This window comes from Silene latifolia, chromosome Y (genome assembly GCF_048544455.1).
Source record: "Silene latifolia isolate original U9 population chromosome Y, ASM4854445v1, whole genome shotgun sequence".
Taxonomy (NCBI): domain Eukaryota; kingdom Viridiplantae; phylum Streptophyta; class Magnoliopsida; order Caryophyllales; family Caryophyllaceae; genus Silene; species Silene latifolia.
The window spans coordinates 260,691,952-260,715,756 of NC_133538.1; the positions used below are offsets into that span (position 1 = coordinate 260,691,952).

General features: G+C 36.8%; 1 protein-coding gene across 1 annotated transcript; it reads right to left on the reverse strand.

The window, feature by feature from the left end:
• Window positions 1-21,128: 21,128 nt before the first annotated feature.
• Window positions 21,129-22,280, reverse strand: LOC141630534 (uncharacterized). The gene has a single exon (XM_074443336.1). The coding sequence runs from the start codon at window positions 22,278-22,280 to the stop codon at window positions 21,129-21,131; it is 1,152 nt and encodes a 383-aa protein (XP_074299437.1).
• Window positions 22,281-23,805: the final 1,525 nt, after the last annotated feature.

A 23,805-nucleotide genomic window follows, 5' to 3' on the forward strand; every position in this document is an offset into this window, starting at 1 on the left:
AAACTTTTTAAAAGGTGGGGTGATTGTAACACCCGCGAATTTCCCATTTTGACTTTTAAAATTTATTAAACCGTTTGGTTACTTTATTTTATAACATTGAATTATTCTATTTAATTAATTTTATTTGAAATACGATTTTTATAAACGTAATTTATATGAAAGCTCATTTTTGTAAAAATACGTATTATTAAATTATATTCTTGAGGCATAATTTATATAAGAATAAATGTATACATATTTTTGGTCGGATAATGATAGTGACAATAATAGTAATAATTTCCGTCTTAAATTCCGTCTAGCTTAGACCGTCACATTTTACCTTGTACCCACTTTAATCCGGACCAACCATTTATCGACAACACATCACACCCACTTACCCTTTTTCACTCTACTTTTATAATATTAGTATTATTTATATCATTAGATATTATTATTATTATTATTATTATTATTATTATTATTATTATTATTATTATTATTATATATTATTTTTATTATTTGTTGTTATTATTGACCGCGCGTCCGCACTCCCACATACATACTCCCCTACTTCTTCCTCTTTTCTTTTTGAAAGAACAACAACAGCAGCAACGCAACACACAACAGAGACGTATAACACCCATTTCCGTATCATTCAAACTCCGGTCCCGCCTTCATTTCTCAACCAAATTTCATAATTCTTGCACCTTTAGCTTCCTCCCTCCGTCCTCATTCTTTTAAGGTAAGAAAGCTTCTGTTTTGTTGAGGTTCAAAAATACCGTCTTAAATGACAACTCGATTTCTTGTCTTAATGGACTCGTTTTTCTTCCCTTTCTAGTTGAAGACCTCGAATATTTAAGGAAAGCTCAGGCTTGGGACGTTTTCACTCGAGAATTCGAGAGTTAAAGGTAACGGTGATAGGTTACTCGACAATGAGTCGATATTCCATCCCTTCAACTCGGTTTTTATACTCCTTTGCTGTAAAGTTCGACTCTTAAACTGTTATTGAAGTCTTATTGTTCTTACTCTCGTCCTTCGGGTGCCCGTATTGGTTCTGTTTCAGCAAGGGTTTCGAACAGGGATTTAGCCTGTTTTGTTACCGGTTTTGCTATGCACTTTAGGACTGAGTTTGGGTTCGGGTTTATGCACCATTTGAGTTCAATATCAATTTACTATATACTTGCAGCGTATTATGCTTTTTTTTGTTTCTGTATGCTTGAAGCCTTTAAATGCTTTCGGTGGTACGAATATTGTGTCAGTTGAATTAGCATTTGCAGTTACTGGATATTAAGGCTTGGTATTTCCTTGCATCTGAACACTATGGTAAGAAGCCAAAAATCTTTGGATTTGAATGGTTTTGAGTCGTGTCTTTGTTCTATATCCATCTGGTTTTTGAGTGATCTTTTGCGGGTTTTTTAAGGCCTGTTTTGGACTGGTTAATGTGTGTATAAATATATACCCGTTTTAAGTATGTTCATATATCCGTCTTTTGGTCACATGGTAGCTATTCGAGTGAGTATTTGGTGACCATTGATGGTGTTTGCTGGCTGGCCGTGTGCCTGGCATGGCGGCTGGGTGGTTGTGGTGGCCGGCTATGGGCTGGTGGCACGGCCACGGCCTAGCCACGGTTCACGGTGAGTTCGGGCAGTAGTCGTTTCGCATGCTGATTGAGTAATATACATGCTTAATATGTCACCCTTTTAGTTTTAGTTTTGGGCTCATCATCCTTCTTATTTTGGGCTCATTTGGCTTTAATTGTTGGGTTCATTAGGGTTTGTTTGTTGGGCTCCTTTGGCTTCATTTGTTGGGCTCATTTAGGTCATTTGTTGGGTTATCATGTTTAGTGTATTGGACTTGTCACATAAGTTGATGGTTGGGCCAAGCTTAATATTTGTAGTGGGCTCTTAAATGAGTCACGTGTGCTTGTCTTCGTTTGATTCCGTAAATTTTCACATGACATAAATTATTTATTACCGCTTGTTATATTATATGTGACCGGCATATTTAATTATGAAATTAAATATTTATTAATATAATACAAGTATGAGATATTTATTATAAGTACTGGTAAGAGTCATATCCTTGATAATGTCTTGTATTGTTCGGTGGTGAGAGTCTTGGTCCTATCGGACACTAGGGGTGAGCCATAGGCCCTCTAGTTGCGATATGATCGTCGGAATTGATGTTCCCATCCGTACTTATGGTGAGACGTAAGCCATAAGTACGAATGTGACAATAATAATCCCGTCACATGTGCATGAAATGGTTATTATAAATAATTACTCGTAAGAGTCGTATTCTTGTAGAAATGCCATATTACCATCGTATGTGCTTGACATATTTTTCCCCTGCTTGTGCTGTTCTGGCAAGCACGGGTTTGACCTAGTCGTGCTGTTCTGGCAAGTACGGTTTTGGCCTACTTTTGCTGTTCTGGCAAGTACGGCTTTTGGCCACTTGTGCTGTTCTGGCAAGTGAGTCTTATCTTAGTCTTTCCGCTACTTTCGTGCTGTTCTGGCAATTGGGGTACTCGGTCTCCATTAGTAATTGAGTCTTGGGTGCGTGCTGTACTGGCGCTCGTCGAATCGGGATGTACACCCGAGAATCTGCAGATTTAGACTAGGACCGTATTATTATCGTAGTCCTACCCGGGGAAATTATAGTCTAAGAGTGATAAATGTGATGCATTATTTAGATGGTTACTTCGGTCATATTTCCTTGAAATACATGCTAATGGCTAAGTGGTCGTGTCTGTTTCCTTGTCTTTCTTCTCCATTTATTAATTGTTGCTTACGCCTTACTTGTTTATTCCATCATTTCTCTTATCCTTGTTGGTTTAAACACGTATAATCCTATGTTTAGTTATGATTCGATTCACCCATGTCTCATCTAACATGATTGTTTGTTTATGTTCTTTGTTATGTTCGTTTCGACATATTGTGGCTGGGAAAACCTTGAGTTACTCCCCACTGACTGTGGCATTCATGTTTACATGAATGACAGGTGGTGAAGATGCTTACGTGGGGAAGACGTGTGGGCTAGCGAGAACTAAACCCTTGAACCTTAGTTGCTAGTTTAGCAACCCCTTATATGTTTATTCGTGGGATATCTTTTCCCCGTTTTCTAGACTTGCGGTATAATAACCTAAATTTGTCTATTGTTGTATTTGTTTCTTTTCGTTAGTGGCACCCACGTGCTATCCTTTAACTAGTAATTTTTAAAAGTTTTTAAAATATCACAATTTTCCGCTTTAATTTATTAGTTATATTTTCCGTTTTATCGTGGGGTGTCACAACTGCTAAATCTTCGCCAACATACAACACATACCACCATCCCTTTTATACACCATGACATTACCCTGGCCTTTCTCATCCTGGGGCATCGACATCATCGGGAAAGAACCCGATAGGCACTAAGGGGCATTGCTTCATACTCGTCGCCATCGACTATTTCACCAAATAGGTGGAAGCACAGTCATATGCAGTCTTTACCGCCAAACAAGTGCCCAAGTTCATCGAACACAATATCATCTGCCGATATGGGGTACCCCATGAAATCATCAGCGATCAAGGCTCTCACTTCCGGGCGGAAACTCAAGACTTGCTGGACAAATACAAGATCAAACGACATCGATCATCCCCCTACCGTCCCCAAACCAACGGAGCGGTGGAGGCAGCTAACAAAACTCTTGTCACCATTATCAAGAAAATGCAAGACAACTACCGCGATTGGCCGAGTAAGCTCCCATTCGCACTCTGGGGATATCGAACCTCCATCCGAACACCGACAGGCGCCACACCCTTCTACCTAGCATACGGTATGGAGGCGGTTCAACCGATAGAGTTAGAGGTCCCTTCTCTACGCATCCTACTGGAGAGTCAGGTCCCTGAGGCGGAATGGACCCGTCGAAGGTACGAACAACTCACTCTTCTAGACGAGCGGTGGCTCAACGCCTTGCACAACGTCCAGCTATACCAACGACGTATACAACGAGCATTCAACAAGAAGGTTAAGCCCAGGAACATCAAGGAGGGCGACTTGGTCCTCAAGTAAGTTCGAGCACCATTACCCGTCGATCCGAGGGGAAAGTTCAAACCCAACTGGGCTGGGCCATACCTGGTCAACAAAATATTTTCGGGGGGCGTAGTGAAACTGAGTGACCTAGACGGGGAGGATTTTATAAACCCGACTAACCTACACCAACTCAAGAAATACTACCCTTAAACCGTAGCAACCAACAACCTAACCCAACTAGCAACCACCTTAACCCTCTTCAAGTCAAGTTCCTCAACGCGTTCTGATTTGAAATTGCATGTTTTATTGAGTCTAAGTTGCGGCACCTTACCCGTTTCAAATGTCCTTTGATCTGTCAAAGGCAACATCCATTTGCACTCAAACAAAACCCCCTGAACTACGCGCATGGCTTGATTATTTCACCTCTTCAGGTGGATACGTAGGCAGTCCTTTCTTACACAAGAAGGATACAACCATCCCTATAATAAAAAAAACATCCCCGTAATAAAAAAAAACATCACCCATATCATCCCCATCAAAAAAAATAAGGGAAAGAACAGTCCCTTTCCCACAAAATACAAAAAAGAAGCCTTTCTCCCTTCCTACAAAAATCCCACCTTCCCGAGTGCAAATGTTTAGGATGATTCAGACCGAATTGCCTTTACAAAATGGATGGAAGAAACAAGCGTTCACATTTTTTACACGAGCAATCCTCTTATTTAATTAATAATGGGAGGAATTACAATTTTAACAACAAATAAAGCTCGACGAGTCTACAACTTGTCAAAGCTAAGGTGTCGACTAAAACACCTCACATAGTAAAACTAGCACAAAACACACAAAACATAGCTAGTACAACATAATAAAAACTCACAACAATAATACAACATAATAATAAAATGGGTAATGGAGCTCGTCACTCTTCCATTCTACCCTTGCCTTTTCCCTCGGGGTACATCTTCCCCTTGTTCTTCTTGTTGGCCCGCCTAGCTTGAACTTCCTTTTCGGAACGAATCCTCAACGGATCTACAACGGCGACGGCCTCCGATATATTGCAAGACCCCATGGTCAGCCCAAAACGAGCCCATGCATGGCCCACTATATTTTTGGGACCCGAGCTTCTCCTCTTTCGTGGCCTCATCACATCTGGGCTAACTCCATCAACATAATCCTCAAATAAGGCATGGTTGGCCTTACCAACCTCTCGATACTTCAAGTCGACAACCTCGTCCTTACGAGATTTGGACCTCTCCTCCAAGGATGAAGCTCTTGACCACTTGACATAAGCGGGAGTCACCCATGTCGTGGCAACAGGGTTTGGTACCTCCCAAAGCGGTCGAGCGGCCCACCATCTTTCGAAGACCTCCACAAGCTTGGAGTTCCGGAAAACATTCTTTTGGATAAGGGTATCTTGAGCGGGCACCTTTTGTTGACGCCCCATTTGCCTCATGAGCCTTTCGGGATAAATGAAGGAGGCAACCTTTAAACCCACCACCATCAAAGAACGAGGACTAGCACCCGAAGCGGGCAACCCTGTGAGGACCTCAAGTGCCACCATGGCACCACCTAACGGATGTGAGGACCACCCTCCTCCGCTAATTTCGCGGCCCAATAGGCCTCGGTGGAAGCAAAGCTATCCGAGTACAACTTCTTCCTCATAGTAAGGTGACGGAAGGAATAAGAGGAGGAATCAACCGGAGGCTCTACATACCTTAGCCTCTCCAATATCCACACTTGGAGGATCCTTGGAGATCCAAACGAGGGAGCTTCTCCATAAGAACCCTCCGTGTCCAAAGCTTGGATAATCTCGCCAAGCACCAACCATGATGGATCTCTACCATGCTCCATTTGCTCAACTACATGAACAATAATCATACTACCATAGCATTTTGGCCCCTCCTTCTTCAAAGCATCAACAAAGAGGTATACATGGACAAGGCAAAAGGCAAGAGCCCTTCTCCTAGCCACCTTCGAAACATTGGCATCCAATCGGTTTGAGAAAATGTTGATGAGAGCGAACATATCCACACCATGAGGAGCATGAAGAAAGTTGACTTGGCTTGTTGACATGCCCAACATTGAACGGAATTTCTCCTTATAACACAACCGAGTCGGAGGAAACACCGGAACACAACCCGGCCACCCACCAATGGCTCCTACTTCCTCGGCAAGAAGACAAATTTCGCCTTTCGGGAAAACATGATGTTTCGAATCCCAAAACCGAGAACATGCTTAGAGAAATGAGGATTTCACCTTGACTTGACGGAGCACCAACAATTGACCAACTCCCATGCAAACGAGTTGATACTTCTCGGGAGGCGACAAATCCCGACACCATTGTCGCAACGCATTCTCAAAGGCATCAATGAAATATTTTTGTGGAAGAAGAAGAAGAGGTTTTGTAGGGATGTTTTTCGTGTTTCGGATGATGAAACAATGAATCACAAACATCACTATTTATACAAAACAATCAGCACGTTTTTCAGAAAAAAGGGAGAGCTGCTTCCTATCGCCAAGCAGCTCGCGCCTCTTTGGGCCTATTCTCATAATTCCCACCTTGAATTGTCCCTTTCAAGTTGTGTTTTCTCCTGACACCTCAAACCTCCCGCCGGAATGCTCGCGCCTCTTCGCGATGGTCCAGGACATTTTGTGTTTTCTCACACTCACATTTCCTTGTTTTCGCGTTTTACGAAATCTGCCATGGTTTCCATGACGCAACTTTAAAGATACGAATTTTTTTCTTTCTTTTTTTAAGGGGGAAGGTATAGTCGCCCCGATCCGTGACGGATCGTTTCCATGTTGGTCGAAATTTCGAAAATTTTTCGCTTTTTCGCTCTTTTCCTAGCAAAAAAAAACCGAAAATTAATAACACGACATCAGTTTTCCTCAAAAATTCAAGCACTCACAAATTCGAGTCTTGATCTCACAAAAATCAAATCAAATACACTCGCAAAAATCTATTCTAAAATTCACCCCTGGCGGTTTGAGTTTGAATTTTTCGAGTTACAAATCAATTTCAACAATTTCGATGCAATTTAATTCAAAACACGAGTTAATTGCTCAATTCTCAAATCAATTTCTTTTTAAGAAGTCCGAACGCGACGGATTCGACGCGGAATTTTTCAAAACATCATTTCAAATTCTATTTTTTTTTTTTAACTTCGAGTCATCGCGGTTAAATTTTGTTTTCAATCAAATGCTTTTTACATGTTCACGTTTATGCATAAGTGCTACATGTTGCCTGTTTTCTACACTAACGATACAGGAACTGGTGCAAAGCAAAAGGGGAACTGACAACCGAAAGCGCTTCTCCGAAACACAACACAAAAAAGCCAAAATCACAAAATAAACCACAATCCAAAAACACATATATACAAACCGCCTCACGCAAAATGTAAATATGTACAAACAAGAGTCCAAGACACGGACAAGCAACTATAACTACTCAGCACCTCCCGTCGGACCAGTCTAGGTCTCACGAGGAGTCGCAGCCAAGGCAGACACCACCATCTGCTCATGCCCTCTCTCCGGAGAACTCTCCAGCGTCTCGTACTCCATCGTGACGCGAAGCTCCTCCGCCGCAGCCAACTAAGTCCTAAGAGAAGCAATCTCCGCATCTCGGCTCCGCAACGCGTCCTCACGACGCCTCAACTCCTGGTCTCGACTGGTGATCGCCAACCCCTGGGCCTCGATCGTCGACCTGGCTGTGTCCAACTCAGCACGGACCCGAGCAAGCTTCGCCGGATCCGCAATACCCGCAAAATGTAATCTGAGATCATTAAGATCTAAAAACGTGAAATGCAACACAAAATACACAAAAACAACATACAAAAAGTACTTGAGCAAGCCGAGCCTCCCTCGCAGCCAGGTCACCAGCAAGTGCCCTCCACCAGTTAGCCATCCGCCACAAAGCCTGATGACTAGCGGTCGTCACCTACAACCAAGAAGGTCCTTCAATACAATGCAAGGCAAAATATAAATGAGGAAGAATGTTCAGATCAGGAACTCACCCTTAGAACACTCAACCTCCACTCCATGCCGACGTCGGTCACCTCAGCGACCGTAGGCTCTAGCAGGTGCAGCTGTAGCTCCTCACCGCCCGGCCCCTGAAAGGTGGTATCCGCCGGGAAAAGTGGGGGCTGAGTCCTCATCAACGCATCGACCCCCTGCAATTTGGGTCCACATCAAAGGTGACAGACCCTTCTATCAAAAGAGGTAATGAAAACAAGAAGAGCAGAGGAAAACATACCTCGATCGGGTACCAGGCAAGCCTCGATAACCGGAAGGTATCGTAGTCGACCTCCCGTCACAACAGCTCCTCACCACCCTGACCGTGAAGGTGCTCCTCAACCTCGTCGGGGGTCGACTCCTGGAACAACACCCTGGGTGGATCGACCGGTACCACAAAAGTCTCAATAAAGCACTGACGAGCTAAACGCTCGCCCAAGTACCAAACCGGCTCGACCGCCGTCTCAAGGTACAGACGTTGGGAGCTGCGAGGTCGCAAACGCTCCCTGACAACGGCCGATATCTCTGTGTAGTGCTCCCAAGGCCACCCGACAAACTGCACTCAAAAAAGCTAATCAACTAACTGGGGGCTTCCTAAGCTACTTAGTCATCCTATCTCCATCTATTTCTACAAAGAAGAAGGAGTAAGGAACATCTACTTACGTCAGCAACTCAAAGGGCGTTCACACGACATCTGCAGTCCTCGTAAGTCGACTTAATTGACTTCTTCCGAGCCACCGTCCAAGCCCTCATGGCAGGGTAAGTTGAGGGGACGCCACCTGTGGTCCCCAGATGCAGAGGCATGAAGTAAGCATACATCCAAGCCTGTAACCAAACACATCAAACACAAATCAGCCAATTTTCCAAAAATTGGCAAAATCAAAACCACAAATTGAAATCAAAATCAAAATCAAACTCAAACTCAAAACTACAAAAAATGCTTATACCTCAAAGATGAGGCCGGGACCAACCAAAGCAGGGACACTACCAACCCTCACTGCCTCCGGACGCACCGCTGCGTGCATGTACCTGGTATAACTCGCCAAAGCTAGCGTAACCCAGTCAAAGTGACCCAAAGTGTCAAGGTAAGTAAGCAGAGGAAGTACCTTGGTCGACAAGCGCTCACCCTTGTCACCAAAGTACATGGCACCCAAGAAGTACCACAACCACAACCGCGCCTCTTGCGCGTCAGCTCTAGCCCCAGCCTCCGGACTCGCCAACGGCTCCGGAGCGTAACCCACCGCTCTCCCTCTTAATTGTTCTGTCACATACGAGCTCGCGATCAGGTACGGAGTAACATCAGAAGGCTCAGGCAAAACAGCCCCGATCAGACGAGTCACCGCAGGAGAAGACACCCTCTCCGGTGTCTCCGTGAACTCAACAGGCATCTCGCCACAAGGGAGGCCGGATATCATGGCAAAATCCTCTAAGGTCACACCGACCTCCCCGAACTCCATGTGGAACGACGACGTCGTATCCCAATACCGATCCAACATGGCTCAAATCGGACACAGGTTCGACCTAATCGAAGACTTGTGAATGTCCCGCCAAGCAGCCACCAACGGCCCAAAAGCCGACCTCTCTATCAACGCCCTCGTACCGGCTCGGAGAAAGTCGTAGAAACCTAGACAGGTAGTGAAACCTGAGAATGAAAGTCCTCATGGTGCCAATCTCCTGAAATCAAAAACAAACAACGTCAGAACACCTATTCAGGTATGACACTTTAAAAACAACGAAGATTCGATAAAATGGTATAACTTACCAGGCCCTCATGCGCACGGTAGGAATTGTGTCTGTCCATGAGCTAATCACTCGATCGAGCCATTTAGAATTGCTCGATCGAACAAAATCCAGCAAAAACCTCTCGATCGAATAAACAAGCAACTCGATCAAGGAAACCCTAAATAACACATTTCGATCGAGGTCTTCTCCTCTCCAAAAGTGCTTGATCAACCAATAAGGGCTTCGATCGAGTGACTTTGACTCAGCTAGCAACATTAGTCGTTAGTTTCAGCCTTGACTTGTTTATTTAGCTTCTGAAATGACTTTACACGTCCCAAGACAGCAGCGTTTCCGCTCCAAATCCACTCATCCTCTAAATGCAAGAAAAACGGATGATAACAGGCTTGATTCCACTACTTTCAAGTCTATTCCTGCAAATAAAGCAAAAGAAACCAAAGTAGAATATTCAGGGCATTTCGTAGCATAGAACCACGAGAATCACATAGAAATACGTGCATAAGGAGGCTTAAAAAGACTATATAAATGCACGTATCAGGATGCATGCTTTTCTGGGAGGAAAATGTTAATCTTGAAGAATGTACAAAGTGTCGTGTATCTCGGTATAAAGGTAAAAATAATTCAAGTGTGAGGCGAATTCCTTGTAAACCATTAACTTATTTCTCGCTTGCGCCAAGGTTACAACGACTATATGCAACCAAGCACATAGCAGGTGAGATGAGTTGGCACTATAAAAACTCCCGATTAAGAGAAAGGGGGGCAATGGCACATCCAAGTGATGAAGAAGCGTGGAAATATTTCGATAGAAAGCATCCATATTTTCCAAGTGAGCCCCGGAAAGTACGGCTAGGTTTGTGTACGGATGGATTTCAACCTTTTGGGCAATTCGGAACAAAATACTCCTGTTGGCCCATGATTGTGACTCCGTATAACTTACCTCCTTGGTTATGCATGAAGAGATAATTTTTGTTCTTATCTGTGCTCGTCCCCGGTCCTAAGAACCCTAAGTCAAATTTAGGTTTCTACCTCCAACCGTTGATCAAAGAGTTGAAACAACTTTGGGAAACCGGCGTAGACACCTACGATGTCTCTAAGAAACAAAATTTTCAACTAAAGGTTGTATTTATGTGGACGATCAACGATTTCCCGACATATGGCGTGCTTTCCGGTTGGTCCACAAGTGGGTACCGTGCTTGTCCTTATTGTCTAGAAAATGACCATAGATCCTTTTGGCTTAAAAATAGCAAAAACGTTTATTGGTTTGATTGTCACCGTAAGTTCTTAAGACCTGGTCATCCTTTCCGCAACAATTGTAAGCATTTTCTAAAGCGCAGAAAAACTGAGAATCGCATAGCCGCTTCGAAATTAACGAGTGATGAAGTGTGGGATTCTGTAAAAGACTTGCCAAAAATAGTTGATGCTTCTGACCAAGAATTGAAAAGTTTGAAAGATAAGAATGAAACTTGGTGGAAACAAAGCATATTCTGGGAACTTCCCTAATGGAAAACGTTGTTGATTCGACACAACTTAGACGTTATGCACATTGAGAAAAAAATTTTTGAACAACCTATCAACACGGTGATGGATGTACCAGGTAAAACTAAATTTGGGCCTAAGGGTAAAGACGACTTTAATGAACTTTGCTATAAACGGCCCATATCATCTAGGTTTGTTTTAGAAACCGCGGAGAAAAATGCTCTATGTAACTGGGTTGCTAATTTGAAATTCTCGGATGGTTATGCTTCAGATTTGAGTCACTGTGTTGACCATAAAAAGATGGTGTTGCATTCCATGAAAAGTCATGATTGTAATGTCTTTATGGAACGGCTACTCCCTGTTGCCTTGAAACAGTTGCTCCCGACAGGTTCTTGGAATGCAATAACTGAGATAAGCCAATTTTTTAGAGACCCGTGTACTTCTACGATTATGGTTGATTATATGGAACATCTAGAGTCAAACATTGCGGAGATAATATGCAAGTTAGAGAAGATATTTCCCTCGTCTTTCTTCAGTTCCATGGAACATTTGCTTATTCACCTACCTTATGAAGCGAAAGTTGGAGGGCCTGTTCAATATCGATGGATGTATCCATTTGATAGATTTCTTTATCATTTAAAAAAAACATTGGCAACAAAGCTCGGATGAAGGGTTCAATATGAAACACTTTTTTGTTAGAGGAAATTTCAAATTTCTGTTCCTTTTATTTTGAAGATCACATTGACACAAAAGCAAAAGACTTAGATGTTGGTGTAAATTTCGATGACTAATTAAATTCTAAGTTACCCGAGTTATTCATTGATGACATGGGAACTACAACTAGAAAATGTATTCAGAGGTACTTGACTGAGAAAGAGTATGAAGAAGCTCATTTTTATGTGCTAAGGAAATGTGGAGAATTTTTAGAGTCTTATGAAAAGTAAGTTAGTTCTTTATCATTACTCAATTGTTTTTTAATTATCAAATTAGATCAAAGTTATAGGTAATACATAACTAAAACATGCTTTTGATACTTATAAGGAATTTGAGGCTCATATCAAACTCATATTTCTTGATGTCATGTCCTCTGATGATGTTTCGACAAAACATGACAAAAGTTTTCCGAAATGAAGTAAGTGATGATACATTTTCTTTGAAATTAAAATACACATTTGAATTTCTTATAAAATATTGAAAATAATATAACACCTTAACTAACATTTTGTTTTATTCATAGGTTCATAGATTGAAGGATCCTCTAATAATAGCTTTAGCATTAGGTCCTTGTAACATGGTGAAGTCTTGGAGACGGTATTCCATCAATGTCGATAAATTTCGAGCTTTTAAGGAGGGAGTTGATGTTACGAGATCTACCTTAAGCAACGGGGTTTCTGTGAATTCAACTGAAGGGTTGGACTACTATGGAACCCTAAATGAAGTAATTGAGCTTTCTTAGTATACCGAGCAAAGGGTTTATAAGGTTTTATTGTTTAAATGTGATTGGTTTGATAATTCCCCACAAGGACTTAATATCCATAAGATTTACGGACTTGTAGATGTAAATGAGAAAAAGAAACTTCGTGGACATAACCCATTTGTGGCAGATTTTCAAGTCAATCAAGTTTGTTATGCTCCTTATCCAACCATTAAGAAAGGTAATCAAGGTATTTAGTGGTCCGCGGTTTTTAAAACCAAGGCAAGATCACAAGTTGATGCTCCTATTGAAGAAAGTGTCTTTCAAGAAGATGTGGTTGTGAATGATCATTCAATTTCACCAATTTTGCTGGAAGATATAGAAGATGAAGATGAATACGAAGTGGTTATGGAAAAAGGTCAAGGGGAATATGACCAGGACGTCGGAGAAGAAGGGGATGAAGATGAAGTTCAAGAACTTATTAGAGACGAAAATGAGGAAGAAGTAGGAGTGCTTTTTTCAGATGATGAACCTGTTTTGATTTGTAGTGATAGTGAGGAGGACTAGTTGTAATTGTACAATTATTAATCCATTTGTAAAAAAGTTTGAATTTTAAACAATCAAAATATTTGCATTGTTTATATATAGTTAGTGTTTGTTTCCATTATTTATATATAGCCTGCAGAAATTGTTGATTTGCACTAACGATTTTACTTTGGACTAACAATTTGCATTGTTTTTAAGCAGTAACTATGCCGAAATTTTTTCGACGCATGATAGGGAATGGTAGTGGTGGATCTCGTCGTGATCAGGAGAACGAGGAGGCTGAGGATGACGACCCTACAACTCGAACAAAGGACCAGGAAGGCATGCAGGTGATTCTCTCAGGGGACCATTCTCGGCGAGGTTGTTATTGGTAAGTTTATGTTAATTTTTTTTTTAAAACTTTTATGAATTATATATATATATATATATATATATATATATATATATATATATATATATATAGAGAGAGAGAGAGAGAGAGAGAGAGAGAGAGAGAGAGAGAGAGAGAGAGAGTGGAGTTCTAATGAGTCCACCATATGTCATTGAGTCCCTAAGTCCCTCTAAGGGCCATTGGATGAACTCAATGGATGGTTGAGATGAAATTGATTAAGGGCTATTAAAAAGAAAAGGAAAATAATGTGGATGGTTGGATTGAGATGGATGGTTGAGATTGAAAATAACCAAAAAAAATTATCACTAATCAAATTTCTCTCTCTCTCTAGCCCCTAATTAATCAGTTTTGAGTTTCAGATTTCAGGAGTGTAAATGTAATGTTGTATGAGTTTTACAAGTGTAACTCTAACATTTTACGAGTGTAAATGTAATATTTTAAGAGTGTAAATTTGATTTTTTGTGACGGAAATTTTGAATTTATATAATTTTAGCATTTTACAAGTGTAAATTTGATGTTTTACGAGTGTAAATGTAATATTTTAAGAGTGTAAATTTGATTTTTTGTGACGGAAATTTTGAATATATATAATTTGAACATTTTACGAGTGTAAATTTGATGTTTTACGAGTGTAAATGTAATATTTTAAGAGTGTAATTTTAAATTTTTTGTGACGGAAATTTTGAATTTATATAATTTTAACATTTTATGAGTGTAAATTTGATATTTTACGAGTGTAAATGTAATATTTTAAAAGTGTAAATTTGATTTTTTTGTGACGGAAATTTTGAATTTTTATTATTTTAACATTTAACGAGTGTAAATTTGATGTTTTACGAGTGTAAATGTATTAATTTTAGAGTATAAATTTGATTTTTTGCGACGAAAATTTGAATTTTTATAATTTTAACATTTAACGAGTGTGAATGTGATGTTTTACGAGTGTAAATGTAATATTTTTAGAGTGTAAATTTGATTTTTTTGGTGACGGAAATTTTGAACTTATATAATTTAACATTTTACGAGTGTAACTTTGATGTTTTACGAGTGTAAATGTAATATTTTAAGAGTGTAATTTTGATTTTCTTATTACGGAAATTTTGAATTTCTATAATTTGACATTTTACGAGTGTAACTTTGATGATTTACGAGTGTAAATGTAATACTTTAAGGGTGTAAATTTGATTTATAAGGCAATTTTCTATATAAAAATTTGAATTTATATAGTCTTAACACGTTACAGAATGTAAATGTGAAGTTTTACGAGTGTAAATGTAGTATTTTAAGTGTAAATTTAAAGGTCTACGAGTGTAAATTTGAAAGTTTATGAGTGTAACTTTGGTCCTTTGAGTGTAACTTTGGTCCTTTACGAGTAAAACTTTAGTCCGACTACAAACAAACACCACTGCCGTCGTCCTCCACCACCAACTCATATCCTCAAAAAATATGAGTGCAAATTCATATAATTTTTACGAGTGTAAATCTAAAGAGATACGAGTGTAAATGTAAAGAAATATGTAAAAAAAATATGGGTGTAAATGTAAAGAAATATGAGTGTAAATGCAAAGAAATATGAGTGTAAATCTGAAAAATGCGTGTAAATGTAAAGAAATATGAGTGTAAATGTAAAGAAGTACGATTGTAAATGTAAAAAAAATATGAGTATAATAAATATATTTATTAGATCTGGGTTTGAATATGAATAAAACCGGCTTAAATATAAACAAACACCCATAATAAACCAAACTTGGTTTAAAAAAAATAAAAATAAAATACTACAATGACTAAAAAACAAACCGAACTTGGATCTGAAAAAACAAACCAACGAAACCAAACTTGAACACAAAAACAAACCAAAGAAAAAACAAAAACAATAAAGAAAAAACAAAACACGGTCAACGACAACCCAATAAACAAAAACAATAAAGAAAAAACAAAAACAACAACACAAACACCATCAACGACAACATAAACACCATCAACGACAACCGTGTTATTAACAGTAGATCTGAGTTTTTTTTTTAAAAAAAACGAGTTGATGTAGAGGGAGTGTCGGGTCGTGTGTCTTGGTGGTAGTGGAGGACGGCAGCAGCACCGTCGATGACAACAACAAAACCATCGACAATGACCAGATCTGGCGTGCATCGTTCTGGTGGTGTGCGCTGTGGTGGTGTGCGTCGTTGTAAGTTTTCCATTTTTTTGTGGTTGTACATCTGGTGTTGGGGAGGGTGGTTGTGGTGGTTGGTTATTTTCGTGGTGGTTGTGGGAGATGGACATCGGAGAGGAAGAGAGAAGGTGTCGTTGGTGTATGGTGGTGAGAAAAGTGACGGAAAGAGGAGGGTTTGTGACTGGTAGTGGTGGCGGGCTGTGGTGTGGTAGGTGGTGGTGGTTTCGGGTGGGATTTTTGGTAGTGATTTATTTTTCTAGAAATTTTGTGTTTTTTTGGATTTTAGAGAGATGAAGGGATGTGAATTGTGTGAGATGAGTGAGAAGTGAATGAAAAAATAAATTATATATAGTGGATTAATGTTTGATTAATATGGATTAGGAAGGTAGTGAGAGAGTGGGTATAATTAACCACTAATTCCTTATTTTTTGTCTTCAATCTTAGCCCCTCATCTCATCTTTTCAATGGCCATAAAGAGGACTTAGGGACTCAAGAAGTTTGGATGGACTCATTTGATCTCTCTCTCTCTCTCTCTCTCTCTCTCTCTCTCTCTCTCTATATATATATATATATATATATATATATATATATATATATATATATATATATATATATATAAATTCTCTTGTAAAAATTTTCCCCTTTAATCAAATAAATAAATCTTCTACTGAGCACAACTAAGTGTTTGTAAGTATTTTTTCTCTTTTTATTTTCTGTTTTTTAATTTAAATTTTAAGTTTAAGGATGAGCCTTATAGGCTAAATCCTTTATGTTGAACTATGACTAGCTAAATGAATTAGTCTTTATCCTTCCTGGTAATTATACTCTTGGTGATGATGATACTCGAAATAATGATACTCTTCATACTCTTTTAAGATCTGGCTGGTAGTTTAAACTCCTGTTAATTACTAGTTACTGTAAACTCATAGGATCGTCCTGTTTGCCCGTGTTAGCCTGGGATTGGCGTTTTGGGGTGTTTGGAGTGGTCCTTATTTTGAGTATCATCATCACCAAGAGTATAATTACCAGGAAGGATAAAGACTAATTCATTTAGCTAGTCATAGTTCAACATAAAGGATTTAGCCTATAAGGCTCATCCTTAAACTTAAAATTTAAATTAAAAAACAGAAAATAAAAAGAGAAAAAATAATTACAAACACTTAGTTGTACTCAGTAGAAGATTTATTTATTTGATTAAAGGGGAAAATTTTTACAAGAGAATTTTTTAGAGAGAAGGCTTGGTAGAAAATCCGATGCCTTCAACTATGATACAAGCCCTCCTTATATAGGCAGAGGGGAAAACAAAAGACAAATAAGAGTGCGTAAGCACTTACATCATAACCGACAATATTATTGCTGCTTTTACAAAAGTAACTTTATCTTTATAAAAGATAAAACTTAATAATTATCTTAAACAGTATCGGACATCTGTCCTGGACACCTGTCCTTCTAGATGTCTTTTAACCTTTTTTACCCTCTTTTTTACCCTCAATCCATTCGGCTGCTTTTTTATCTTCTTTACAAAGCAAAATATCTTCATATGGGTCCTGAGCATCTTGCATCAGGTTGCTGTATGAGGTTTGGCTATGGAGTGAAGCCATAGATACATCTGAAGTTGAAGCTTCTTCATCTTTTTTTTTCTTCAGAGTCTTTAATAAGGCTTTTTGATAAACCTCTTTAATCTCATCTTTACTCATTTCTTCTATATCAAGGGAATCTCCAGCCCATAGATTGACAACGACATCAATCTCTTTCCCTCTTTGCTGTTTATCAGCCTTTTCTTTATCTTCTAAGTAAGAGTTTATCTTACTTTTTAATAAATTAATAGTGATGATGGAGTTAAGCTCACCATTTTCATCTACCTCCATCATGGTTTTCCAAAATTTTGAATAAGACCTATTTTTAAGACAAAATAAGTCTTGGGTATAACCCGTTGTGGGAACAGCTCCCCAAATTCACGGAATTGAAAATTCCATAAAAAATCTTAAATCTTCAGGAATATAATCCTGTCCAGTAGGCTTAAGCCCTTGCCATTTTCCAAAATACTCTTTAAAGAGTTCTGGAAGAATTTCTGGGGTGGTACCATAAAAATTCCACCATTTAATAAACCAAGAGGGAACATCCATATTGTCCACATTGATTTTAATAAACCACGTATGAGTTTGGGATTCATTCTCATATAATAATACCTTATCAAAGGCTTGGATATAATCCCAATAATTATATTTCATATAAACCTTATTTATTGTAATAGGTTTTTCTTTAAATGGAGATATACCTCATTCATTTATGGGATGTATTTTCCCAATAATAATTTTGGAGAATTTATAACTCTCACCAGTTGTATAAAAGTGTTTAATAGTGCAATCATTTGCTTTAAGAATCTCTTCATCGAAGAGTCTGTACTTATATGTTTCCTGGGTATAACCCAGTTTACCAAGATATCTTTTATGGAGATACCAGGGATTATTTTCCCATTTCTTATCAGATTCATTGAGAAAAAGTATAACTCTTTCTTCCTTATCATTAAGGATCATATCATCCTCTTTTTTAATAATGGCTTGTACTGCTGATGAGTACGAATATGAACTCCCGGGTATATCCGGTCTCCTTTCAATTTCTGATCTATTAGCTTCCATTGTAACCAATCTTTGGTTCCCATATTGAACAAGGATATTAGGTCCTTGTCCCCGTCCTCGACCTCTAGAAGAGGTTCCTCGTCCTCTTCCTCTTCCTCTTCCTCTATAAGAGGATAATTCCATTTGGAATATTTCTGCATAAGAATAGGAAACAGACATAATTAAGAGTATATGACAATTTTTAATTATATACAAATCCTTCAATGCATTCATCACTTTGCAAACGATATAATTCTAGAGTACTGTATTTACAGTCTAAATAATAAGCCGAAAGTTTTTTCCTTAAGGATTGCTTAAAATTAGGTCTTGGCCTTAAGTTATAATAAGAGTATCTTATCATTCTATGTCGTTTTACCCTTTTGTAAGTAATGCTGATATGTAATGTTGATTATAGGTTTTACCTTTTGCAAATAATGCTGATATATGTTGATCATAAATATTCTCTAGTTAAAAAATCAGGAAGGTGATTATCTTCACCTTTTTTATAAATAATTTGAAAATCAAAAGGTGCCAAATGAGATTGCCATCTTGCAAACATTTGTTTTGACACATCATGCTTAAAATCTTTTGTAAACATATATTTTGCTGCTTTACAGTCAGTTTTTACTATGAAAGGTTTATTGTATAGGTCATCTTGAAATTTCAAAATACATTTGACAATAGCTAATACCTCTTTAGCTATAGTAGCATAATTGCTTTGAGCCTTATTCCATTTTCCTGAATAAAATCGAACAAGTAGCTCTTTTTGAGTAGTTGGTTCTATCTGTTTTAATATACCACCATACCCCTTTTCTGAGGCATCTGTCTCTACAATCTTTCCCCAATGGGGGTTAGCTAAAGATAAACAAGGTAAAGATATAACCTTAGTTTTAATTTTTCTAACAGCGTTAGTATGGTCCTCTGTCCAAGGAGTTGCATTCTTTTTTAATCTATCATATAAGATAGCTGTATCATCAGCAAAATTTCTATAGTAAGGAGAGATATAATTAAGACTTCCTAGAAATCTTTGTAGCTGAGTTTTATCTAGTATTTCATCCGGGAACTTTGATCTAAATTCAATACTTCTGTTAATAGGAATTATACTTCCTTTTTCTATATTATGGCCAAGAAATCTTACCTTGGTTTGGAAGAGCATCATTTTTGGTTTAGAAATTACTAACCCATTTCGAATGATAATTTTTTGAAAAATATCTAAATGCTTAAAATGCATTTTAATAGTTTTAGAAAAGACTAATATGTCATCAATATAAACAATAATAAAGTCCACATAATCATTAAAAATTTCATTCATAATCTTCTGAAATTCAGAAGGAGCATTTTTTAAGCCAAATGGCATGACATTCCATTCATATTGCCCAAATGGAACATTAAAAGTTGTTTTATACCTGTCATCAGGATGTATTTTTATTTGCCAGTATCCAGATTTTAAGTCAAATTTAGAAAATATAACAGAGTCATATAATCTGTTTAATAAATCTTTTTTATTGGGTATAGGATATCTAATCCATTTTAATACCTTGTTTAAAGGTTTATAATTAATAACAAGCCTAGGGACACCCCTTTCTTGCTCTGTATGTTTATTAACATAAAAAGCCGTACACGACCATGGTGATTTAGGGGCAGTAATTAATTTTTTATCCAATAAAGAAGCTATTTCTTTTTGACATAAAGCTAAATATTCTAAATTCATTTGACAGGGCCTTGCCTTAGTCGGAATATTTTTTTCATCAAAATCCGCTTCATAAGGAAGGGTTACAACATACTTTTTCCTGTCCCAAAATGCAGAGGGATGATCTCCACATATTGTAGTGGCAAAAGTATTATTTATAAAGTAATTTTACTTTGTAATTTAGGATTTTGTAATTTTTCATCAAGAGTTAACATTGTAACTTCTTGCTTTAGAAAGTTTAATTGTTTTCCCTTGTTTATTAAATGATCATATATTTGATGTAAAATCTTAGTAATAGGCTTTGTAATAAATTTAAAAGTAATAGGATCTTCTTTGTAGGTAGCAATAATTTTCTCATTATCCACATGAGTTATAGGATAAAGTTGATTAATAAAAGGAGTTCCTAGTATAACTGGAGTAGTTAATTTATCTTTTACCAATAGAAAAGATGAAGGAATACATTTTTTATCCACACAAATGTAGGCTTTAGGGATTTTAAATTCAATATTTAATTTATCTCCTCCTGCATGAGAAAGAGTATGCGAAGTTTTTTCAAAATACCTAGTTGGTATTAATCCTTCTTGAATAACATTTAAGTCAGCTCCACTGTCTACAAGAGCAATTAAATCATTTGTAAAATAATTTTTAATTTTTAAATTAATCTTTATTTACCATTTCTGGTGAATAACAGATTCTATTGTCTGCAAAAATTCTGAATTAGGTTCTGCAGAAATTATTTGGTCCATTTTTGCCGATTCCTCAATTTTTTCTATATTTTTACAATTTTCCATATTATTCTCCAAGTTATCACTTAACTCTTTATCCTCATCAAAAACTTGTAACATTTCAAGATTAGATATTCTTATATCTTGGCTTTTCGTTTTTTCACGAATATCTTTAATTTCTGTTTTAAGATTCTCTATTTCCTTAAGAACATCTTGTAACGATGTAGGTGTAGAGTTTAATTTCTTATGCTTTATTATTTTGAAAAGCTCATTCATAGTATAAGGTTCATTATTAGCCTGGGGTTTTAAAGAAAATGAATTACTAGAACTACTAGGTTCTTCACCCATAATATCAAGAATTTTTTATCTAGCTTCTGGATCTTTAATTTTTTGAAGAATTTCAACCCAGTGATGAGACTCTAACACATGAATATGATTGTCTTCAAATTGGGATATCAAATTGTAAAGATCATTTTCTTCTTTTATACATGGTTTATTTTGGGAACATGGTTCACATTCTGAACTAGTAATATCAGAAAAGTCAGATAAATATGAATCTTCATCTATTAATTTTACTTCATTATCAGAAGATGAACTAGAGCTGTTTAATTCATTATCTGTAAGAAATATTTTATATAGCTCATCTTTAATCTTATCATCAACATTAAGAGTAGAAATCATTTTCTTGGTCCAACAATTTTTTGCTATGTGACCAATCTTATTGCATTTATAACATATAAGCGGGTTCTCCCATTTTTTAGATTTATTTTTCTTATATGATTTTCTTAAAGCTTTTCTTTCAGCTTTCTTATCTAATTTTGCCTGTGAATAATGATGTTTTTTTCTTTTCCTTTTATAAAAAGGATTGTTATTAAAATTTTGTTTATTATACTTTTTCTTTTTAGGATATGGCATATCCATACCAAACTGATTGCAAAATTCTCCTAATTGATTTTTCTCAAGAAGATTTTGCCTTTTTAATTGTTGATTTAATTTAAGCTCATTACAAAGATTTAAACCTTCTTGGATGCAAGTCCCAATCAGACTGCCATAAGTATAATTATCATAGGGAATAGAAGTATATCCATTTCTGAGATTATTTCTAACCCTTTCCGCAAATAAATGTGGTAAACCATCAATAAATTTCGACTTCCAATGTTCACTAGACGCTTCAGGGAGTTCCATGACTCTACTCAGAAACGTGTCTTTATACCATCTAAAATCAGTAAGAGTTTTACATCTTAGATTTTGTAAAAGAGTTCTGATATTTTCATTATTATCAGAATATCTTCCTGTAAAATGTTCAACTATATTGACTACTAACGTATAAACTGCATTATCTTTTTGCGTATTATCTGGCATATCAATTTTTGTATTCATAATTAATGTTTTAGCCTCATTAGAAAGACAATTATCCCACCAACCTTTTAATTGGCCTGTAAATCCTGCTGTAATCATTTTAGCGACAGTTACATCGTTATTACCAGCAATTTTACACATAGTACCATACATCATAATTCTGTGGATTTGATTGTAAATTTGTTTATCTGTAAATCCATCAATATTCCATTCGTAAATACACTTTCCACTATAGCTATTATTTAAGTGATATTCTTGTTCCTCATGAAGGACATCTATCGGTGAAGGTCTATTATAGTAGTATATCTGCCCATCTTTTATCTATTCTATTTAATTCATCTCTTATAACTTCTTTATGATCCTTTTCATTATCAGAAAGATTTTCAACAAACTTATCATTAAGAGTTTTTAATGTTAGATTTCCCATCTTTTCTTTAAGTTTAGTTTCAATTTGTTTACTCAATTCTTCCTGCTCCTTATAAGCTTTTTCCCAATTGAGAGGAGCTTTTGTAATAAAGTTGGAAATCTCAGGAGGATTTTGAATATTTACCCTTGAAGGTCCTGACTTTGAGATTATCCTATTTTTACTATTTTGCATATTTTGCAAAGATTCATCTATACGACAGACTTTCTGCTGTAAGCGAGTTAATCCCTCAATTTTTTCATGTAAAGAACTTAAATGTTCCCCAACAATATATAACACTAAATTAGCATAATTATTTTGTTCTATCAACACATTTAAGTGTGTTGCTTTTATTGGTGATGCATCATCTCAGGTTTTATACAATTTTGATATCGCAGTAAAACCACATGTACTATAATGAAATTGATCTAATGGGGGATAAATACCCCTTATTGTTTTGTTATCAGGTAATTCATATGTTCTTTCTAGTACAGAAATATGAGGTTTTATAAACATAGAATAAAACCAAATTCGAAAATATATAATTTTATTATGAGAAGAACAATACTCATAAAACTCATCCTGGAGTTGTCTTTGCTGGTCTTTATTAAAACTTTTAAAAAACTAAATTCTAAATTTTTCCCATGTAGGTGAATTAAATTCATTTTTTATTATACATCTAGCTTTGCTTTCAAAGTTAAAATCTATCTTTTCCCTTTTATCTTCCATTAAGACAATTGTAACTCATTTGAGACAAGGTCTCGAATTGGAGTTCACCAGTATGACCTCTTATGACATTATCATTATATTTTTTAAATTCATTTATTCTAACTTCTTGAAGATTTTCATATTCTTCTTCTCTTATTTGAGAAGTAGAAGCTCTAGAAGGTATAGGTCTTTCTACCTCATATTCTAGAGGGGAAATAAATGATCTTACAGAGTTAGATCTAGAAAATCTAGAAGATTTATCCTTTAATAAAGGTATCTGATTCTCAAAAATCAAATTAACAGATCCGTCACCTGTTTGTGAAACATTTAATAAATTTGTATTAATTATTGGTCTTGGCTTCATAGCTCTTTCTATTTTCCAATTTTTCGGAAAAGTTATTTCTTCCCATTTATTCTTTCTTCTTGTAGTTATATTTGATTTAGAAAAATTAGACTCAATAATTATAGTCTCATTTAACTGTTTATCAGCTAATTTACAATGAGGATTCATTGTATACAATGGTTTATAATATATTCTATAACATATACAAATTACTTCTGACCCTGGAG

Bases quoted from the DNA above. Each gene is read 5' to 3' on its own strand.
- LOC141630534 (XM_074443336.1), bottom strand. From the start codon at position 22,280: ATGATGTATGGTACTATGTGTAAAATTGCTGGTAATAACGATGTAACT.